General features: G+C 40.4%; 1 protein-coding gene across 1 annotated transcript in view; it reads right to left on the bottom strand.

Moving 5' to 3' along the window:
- Positions 1-217: 217 nt before the first annotated feature.
- The window catches only part of Nt5c (5' nucleotidase C), a 47,163-nt gene continuing 38,993 nt past the window's right edge, over positions 218-8,387 (bottom strand). Inside the window, exons 13-14 of the mRNA XM_050187539.3 lie at positions 5,950-6,008; positions 218-4,753 (exon numbers count right to left, since the gene is read on the bottom strand). Of these exons, the coding sequence (XP_050043496.1) occupies positions 4,549-4,753; positions 5,950-6,008 (264 nt within the window). The 3' untranslated portion in view covers positions 218-4,548. The remainder of the gene's footprint in view (positions 4,754-5,949; positions 6,009-8,387) is intronic.

Here is an 8,387-nt window from a genome sequence, read left to right as displayed (position 1 = left end):
AAATGTTTGAGGAACCCAAGTGCTCAGCTTGTTCATTTAAAAGTGCCATCCCAGCAAAGTTCATCAAATTAAAGTTTGTGCATAACAATTTCCAACCATTGTTTATTCACAACTACCTGCAAAGATTTACTGTCGTCAAAACGCTACTCAGAGATAATATATGTTGTTCATTAGGCAAATATGCTTGCTATGTGCACTAAAGTGCAAGCACTTCACATTATACCTCAGAAAATTTCTTGTATTTCCACATACTCCATATGTATATACATAGAGGAAGCAAGCATGAAAAGCTAAGCTCAATGTCACAATATGTACATAAGAATATGTGCATTCTCTTGTTCGTAGATTACAGATTTTATTTCATTGAACAGTAATTTTTCACTCTCGTAGACAAAAAAAGCTAACAAAGTTTGCAATGAATAAACACAGCATGATCAAAAGACGTGTCAGTAAACTCCAGGAAATGAGTAGCAGGCAACAGTGATTCTAACGAATAAAACAGACGGCAACGGGCACACATTGTTCATTACGCACATGCTTACAATGTTGACTGAAGTGCTCGTCTTAACTGCACCAGAATGCGGCCAAATGATACACGATCCTTCTTCAAGATAGTTAAGCGAACTTGCATAAAGGGCAGCAGTACAATGACCGATTTACTTGTGCAAAGAACACTGAATCCCTCGTGCATCAGATTTGGCTGTCCTCTATGGCACTATGCCTTATCCTAACTAATGGAAAAAGTCCTGAAAAGTGACCTAAGCCAACTAGAATACGTCAACTTTTGAGCTACAAATACTGTGTTATGTGAGCTGACAGATCAATCATGCTGCACAAAGTGCACACCAATACGACGAAAATACTTGTGCAGGACTGACGAGTTCCTAATGGACTGATATTTGTTATCCTGCAGAAGGCAATAGACAAGAACACACACCGGAAACACTAATTTCAACAGATACAGAATTGAACAATCTGTACAGTGAAAGCCCTCCAGCATTTGCATATCTAAACACTCGGCAGAAGTCGATCAGCTCGCAGCAACAGCAGTTCGTAGGAACAGGCCATAGAATGAAACACTGCATGTGCCACAACACGTAAGATATACAAACGCACCTGCTCCAGCTGTGTGTGCTTTTCCTTCTTATGCCAGGCTCTTGACAGCACCACTTGATTCTAGTGCAACAATTCATTAGCTTACACAGCCATACAAACTCTGCTGTAAAGACAACTAGAAAAAGGAAAGCAAAACTTGCGCCCCCAATGCCAAAAGCGGATCAAAAGGGCAAAACAATGTGTAAAGACAAGCACAAATCGCTAAACAATTCAAATAAGTGCAGCAACATTGTATCAATCATTACACATTTATGAACATCAATGACTGATCATACTTAAACACAATGTGGCTCCAGAAATATTTGTTAAAATAACTCAGCACTCAATAGCATAGAGCAAAGCAACCTGTTGCTATTCTTTCAATGATGAAAGACTGCTTAATTTATGAAGGAAAGGCTGTGTCAAAGTAAAAAAAGAAATACTCCAGTGCAGTTTCATGAACGGATGCGTATAACTCAATGAGATTACAGATGTAGAAATGTCCTTGCGAAAATTCGCTATACACAACCACAAGAAGACTTGCAGAAAACTATACAAATATGCATGCATTGTAAAGTATAGGCTAATAAAAATACACAGAAAAAAATATATATATGTATATAACTTCAAGGCGACAGCAACAGTACAATTGACTTTTAGTATTGTAAAAGTTGGCAACCACACTTCATTAACCACAACAAAAAACTACAGCTAATATGCACTGAACGACACTTCTTTTCATTCCACAACACAAAACCACTTTTTCTTACACTGACAAAGAGAAAAAACATTTCTAATGCTTCTGTAAGCTGCACGTTTATGTGTCATTTGACACACACACACACACACACACTCTCGAACAACTTTTTTCTTCCATTACCAGTGCACAGCACAAGTTCACTGACCGCGCAATCATTCACCGGCTGTACTCAATTCCCCTTCGCTGGCTGCATTTTTCTCACATCAATTCACCAGCCCCTGCCAACACTGCTGAGGTGTTTATAAAACATGAGCTGGTAACAATAGTGTGGCCATTAAGCTCTTTACTTTTATTAGTATGGTTGACAATCAGCCTCTATTTAGGACTGGCAGAAGCATTTAAACAAAATATCTTGCGCGAGGATTCAAGCAGGAGAACAAACACAGAAGGAGGTGGTAAGGCAATTGCTCGAGCTTGTGGAAAATAAGCTGTTTGTGTTGGCAGCTACCAGAACAAACTCTTACTATTCAACTGCCATAGCTAGTAAAATGCTGTACCGGCTGGTGCGCTGAGTGCAAAGGAACAGTGTTTTTTGATGCTGTCCCACAATCAAGAAATCCTCAGGGAACCACACTGCTAATAGCAGAGGCTTCATCTCAGGTGAATAAGACTGATTTCTACAGTAAACTATGCTTGGAATAGTTTTTCACCGTGCTAATATACACACCAAAAAGGTGAAATGCTAACAGAAAGAATAGCAACTCGTAATATATGACTGCTCAGTAGCTCGCTATATCTCGTAACACAGGAGGTTGGATCTTAAATTATTACATACGTGAGTTACATATAGCTCTTGTAGTGCTGTTAAAAACCAGAAGCAGCCTAACAGTAAAGAGGGAAATGAGTCTCAAATTAGAATTCCACAGAACTTCCAGTTAAGCAGTCACGCATCATTAGATAAAGGCAGACGCACAACCAATGCACACATATTCCATTGCACACATTCCATTGCCAAATAAGTGTTAAATAGTAAGTACATAAACAAGCAGGACTGTCACTGGAGTGATAATCTCCCTTGAGTGGTTGACTCCTTCCCAATACCTGAGTTTGTTCCTCTTCAACAAGACCCAAATGCACAATTAAAGATGCACATGCCATGATGTTAGTGCAATAAATGGTCAGACAAGGGGAAAAAGTGATCAACGTGTCTAAATGATATCTGCAGCATTCAGTTGCTTCATACGTTGCTAATGACACCCATCAGATAATGGTATTACTAACAGAGTTAAACAATAACCTGCATGGTGAAAGGGGTAAATATTACAGCATTAAAATGAGCATTTGTCAAAATTGAGAAAAAAAAAAATAAAAGCAATGACGCAGAGTTCAAATCATTCTGGGGCAGCTGCAAGAACCAAAAAATGTCTCTTTCTCTCTCCTTAATTTTAACTTTGCTGACTAATTTAGTAATGCAATAGGTGACCTTGCAAGAGCAATGATATTACGAACAATAAAAAGTAGAATCACGCAAGTCCTGCCAACACTGCAATTCTCTCAAGCAGACTAACTGTTTTTGACACTGCCTCCTGGCCATTGGTAATCACCCAAAAAAGTGACACACTAAACATGTACTATGGGTGTGAGATATCTGTTCTGAGCTTAAAAGGATTCTTTAAAAAATGAACTCGGATGTGGTACTATAGTGTGACAGAGTTCATAACAAGAGAGTATGACATGGTGCTCTAAGAATGATATTATGACATCAAAATGGCTTTATCTATCACATCTTGCTTTGTACACACAACATGCCAAGGCGACTTTTTGGAACACACCCAGTCTCAACACTGTTGTCTATTTTGCTAAGCAATGCATGCCACCCAACATGTGTAACCATAGCAGTTCGCTGCAATTCCTTTAGAGCTGCTATTAGCTTTTCATTGTGTGAAACCATTGCTGGTGTGTCCATGATTTGTTCTGACATTTTAAATCCCAAATGTGCCTGCTTATACTGCTAGGAAAAAGGACGTTACTGGGAATGCTAACCGTCTTCGTGGCTAGTGTGATATCCTTAAGGAAACAACCTGACTACATATTTCAATGCGGTTTAGCCATAATATTAGCTGAATTAAAAGTCAGCCGACATCAATCAGCATTTCAATCACATCACAACTACACAACATAACATATCAAGGCCATTACAGGCAGCAGCACTGCCATTTTTTAAAGGAAGTTAACATCCCACGATTCTCTCTTCATCAGAAATGTACTAAGCGCACTCGAGGACATCACCTCCCTAATGCAATGTCAATGAACAACACCATAAAGGAACACTTCTCTGAAATCTTTCTCCTTATCTGCCATGATGCTAAAGCAGTTCAGCCTCCACTACTCCTCCTCATGAGCATTGTTCTCTCCGCTTCTGCTATATCTCTCATTTCCTTACTCATCAAATACACATTCTCTGTTTTGCTGTTCCATCAAAGTTCAAACCAGATGTTTGTCCACTTAGCTTATGCATTACCTACTTCATACCCTGGAATACTTTGATGTTGAAGGTCAGGAAGCTTCATCTGCTATTTCATTTGGCCTTGCACCCTTTGCCTGTCAGAGTAAAGTGCAGTTCACCGCATAGGGCCAACCACGCTCTATATGCATGGTAATTTTGCCGTATAGAAAAAATGCAGCCAGCGCCTAGTGAACTAAGTGGCATACCACTCCACCATTCAACCAAAGGAAGCTCAATGACAAGGAACTTAGCTGTGTGGGGTGTGGCATTCATGGGGGAGTGCTCCACGACGCGGGTAGAAGGTATGTCGCAGCGAGTAGTTGAGCAGGTTGGTGACATGCGACATGTAGATGTCTGAGTAGCGGAACAGACGGCGGGAGAAGTATGTCGGATTGTGATGCGTGCGGAAGATGCTTCCGAAGTTGGGGTTAAACAGAGACTTGGTGGTTTTCCTGTTTAAGTAGTGTACGGGAGAAAGAAGAAGCAGAAACAAATGCAACCACGCAACCATAATTTTTCAAATGGGTCAATGCAAAGCACTACAATGCACAGTTCATGTTTATTGAAAGGTTTAAAGGGACACCAAAGGTTGTGGGCTCAAGTAATGACGATGATGCGCTTTGATGCCTGGCCCTTTATAATGGCTGATGGACGAGTACACTGACATGAGCCCACTTGGACTTGGCACTCAGCAGAGCTGTGATTTTCAAGCTAGACGGCTGCTAAAGCTCTCAGAGACAGACGTCAGGAAGCCCAGCGGAAAGCAGCGCTTTTACTTTACTGCGGCCGCGAACCAATGGACGCTGCACGGAAGCACAGAAAATGTCTAGGTTGAATAAATGCTTGAGTTTAGTGTCCCTTTAAAGTGTAACTAAAGATAAATGTTCAGTTGGACTGATAGATTGCACTTGTACATTGCCAATATGTGAGACTTATAATAAGCAAAGGCTTGGTAATCCAGAAAGTATGCAGTAATGAAAGGCCTGCGGCCTTGACACCTTGAAATGCCTGTGTCTGATCCCGATGACATCCCAGATTTTGACAGTATCTGCTGGCAATTAATTGCCAGATCAACATGTCGAGTTTTACTATGCTATCCCTACTGCGGAGAGTTCTGGTAGTCCCCCCCTCACCCCTATTTTAATCGACTGGCAATAACCAAGACTGGCAGCTAGACTTTACATTTTATTCGAGGCTGCCTTGTATAGTACACTATGTTTGTTGCACAGAGGGCTAAAATGAAAGTAGCATATTGATCCCAAGAAGGCAGTACTTATATTGCTAGTACATTTGTGCTCAAAAGCAAGCACTGCTGACAGAAGCCATGCTTATGCAAGTACAGTGTTTGTAGAGAAATGTATAAACTAACAATATTATAAAAATGAGGAAGCAAGAAATTCCAGTTTTACACTGCGGCAGAGTGTGTGGAGGCCTAAACTCTCTTCATTTATACCAGCGCATGCTGCCACAGTCCAGCCAACCACTGAAGTTTTGTAAAAAAAAAGTCTATCTACATATTGCTACCTGGCAAGTCCCTTTGTGAGAAGAGACCTACACTGCATTCCCAAATATTTATACTAGTAGTACAAAATACAATCAATGCATGAATGCAATTTGTTTTTAACGAAACACTGTATAATTTGCCTACCTGAGCTGATCTCGTTCCTGCAGGAGTTGTTCAATGAAGTCCTCAATGTCCTCATGGTCCTGGATTTAATCGAAAGAACAATCATTGTGTAATGTGACAGGAGAGCCCACCACCTCACAGAAGGGGCCCTAGGGTCACGCATGAAAATGTAACACCATCTAACCTTGTTGTAACAAACTTGCATTCCACACGAAAAACACCTTCAATATATCCGACATTTATTATAAGCGTACATTCGTCACATGCCGATATCAGCGAAAAATATTTCATATCTATCGTGTTGTATCCAATAACTTGTTATATTTGCGTTTGTTATATTATGGTGTGCCTGTATCTCACGTGCATAAAAGTGACAGTACAGTGCATATATGTGCACATAATTTTGACATATGAGGTGTAAGTAAAAAGAAAGAAAAAGACTGGGCAGTTGCAATAATTTGTTGCCATTGAAGTTGTTCCCTTGCTAGCAACAACACTCCCACAGCTTCTTTCAACTTTGGAAAGCCTTTTGGAATGCTTCTTTAGGAATAGCAAACAACTCCTTCTGCGAATTTTTTTGAGCTTTTCAAATAAGGACCTCAACTTAGGAAATAAAAAAAAATATGCTGGAGCCATATCTAGAGAGTAGGGTGGCTCTGGTACAATGGTTCTTTCATTTTTTTGCCAGAAACTCATGCACAAGGAATGATAAGTGAACTGGTGCTTTGTCTCCTCAACTCTGTTCGCCCAAAGATGAGGACTCTTATGGCATACGGCGGCCCTTAAACACTCCACAACTGCCACACTGAACTCCTTGCTTACTGTCAGTCCACGTGGAATGTATTTGTAATAAAGTATGCCTTGCCAGTCAAAGGAAACCACCGACATCGCCTTCATGATCAATTGACTCATTCAAGCTTTCTTTGACCCCACCCACTGTGATGACTGACCCTTGGTATCAACGTCATACCGATGCACCCAGATTTCATCCCTTGTTACAATAATTTTTGAAAATCTTTCATCAGCACTGGCACAATCAAGCAGTTCTTGACTGATGTTAACATGGTTCACCTTTTGGTCCTCTGTCAACACACGGTGCACAAATTTCATAGCAGTGAGATGCATGTTCAGTTTTTCAGTCAGAATTACTTGGCACAATCTGAAGCAGATGCCTACATCTTCAGCAATATCTCTTGTATCAAACAGCTGTTTTGTAGAAGCAATTCACGAACTTCTTTGATGTGAAAATCGCCTGTTGACATGGGAGCTCGTCAACATTGGAAATCTTCATAAGTCGACACCCTTCTCGCTTTTAAATAACTGTACCACTCAAAGCAATGTGATCGACTCGTACAATTGTCCTAGGAGGCTCGCTGAAGCATTTTCTGCATTTCATTTGCAGCTCTCCCAAGCTTAAGGCACAATGTCACGCACATGCATTGTTCTTCCATGTCACTCATTTTTACTGCCTCAAAAATTACAGACTGGTCACTGCACCTATTTACTTTAGTGGCTGTAGCTTGCTTACAGGCTGTTATAGAGTTGAAATGGCAAAAAGCTGCCACAGTGCAACCTGTTCACCGGTTTGGCCACTGTGCAATCATTCCAATCTCACACGTTGATCACACCTCATAGGTAATTTTCTAGCGTTCTCTATGCCTCAAGCTCTTTCTAAAAGGCACCAGGAAACCAGCAATTGCTGAATTGAAAGACTGAACACGGTATGCCACCAGACTCAGAATTCCTGTAGATTAAATTTATCTGGGTAAGTGGTGAACAGCAAACCTAATTTCTAGATTGGTGATTTCACGTTTTCTCTGCACAAGGGCCACTCAAGAGCTAGCTAAATATTCTGCTGAAGAAAGAAAGTAAACCTATGCAGTATAAAGAACTGTAACTGAAGTGGTTTAAACTTCCAAAGGCACATCGCTGCCTTGGGAGACGCCTTTGTGGAGAGCACCGATTTCAATTTGTTGTTAACCTTGGGCTTCTTAATGCAAGCTTTCACTGTCCTGTGAGACAAATACTGCAGCTCAACGCCAGGTCTTAAGGACTAGCTAAAAATGAGCAAAATCAGAAATATGGAGTGTGTTCGTGCTGCATACCACCTGCACACGAGTCTGGCAGTATGCACCTTGTAGAGTGCCACCTTTGACAAATTACAGACACCATTTTTGCATTATTTGTTTTTTTCTTTCTTATTCCTTAGACAGTTGCTCACTTCATAATTATCATACGCAGTACCGATTGTTTTAGTGCACAAGAGATTATTAATACAACATGGATATAATGAACTTTTGGCTATAACAAAGTAAATCTAAAATATTTCTCACCGACATTAGTGTGTAACAAGTACAGCAGAACTTCAACATAACAAACATGGGTATAACGAATATTCAAATATTATAGAGTAGATCTAAAATGTAGCTAGCCAATATCAGTGTGTAACGAATATATGC

This window comes from Dermacentor andersoni, chromosome 2 (assembly GCF_023375885.2).
Source record: "Dermacentor andersoni chromosome 2, qqDerAnde1_hic_scaffold, whole genome shotgun sequence".
NCBI classification, from domain to species: Eukaryota; Metazoa; Arthropoda; class Arachnida; order Ixodida; family Ixodidae; genus Dermacentor; species Dermacentor andersoni.
Note: the sequence above shows the minus strand (reverse complement) of the source record. Positions and strands in the feature narration are given on the sequence as shown.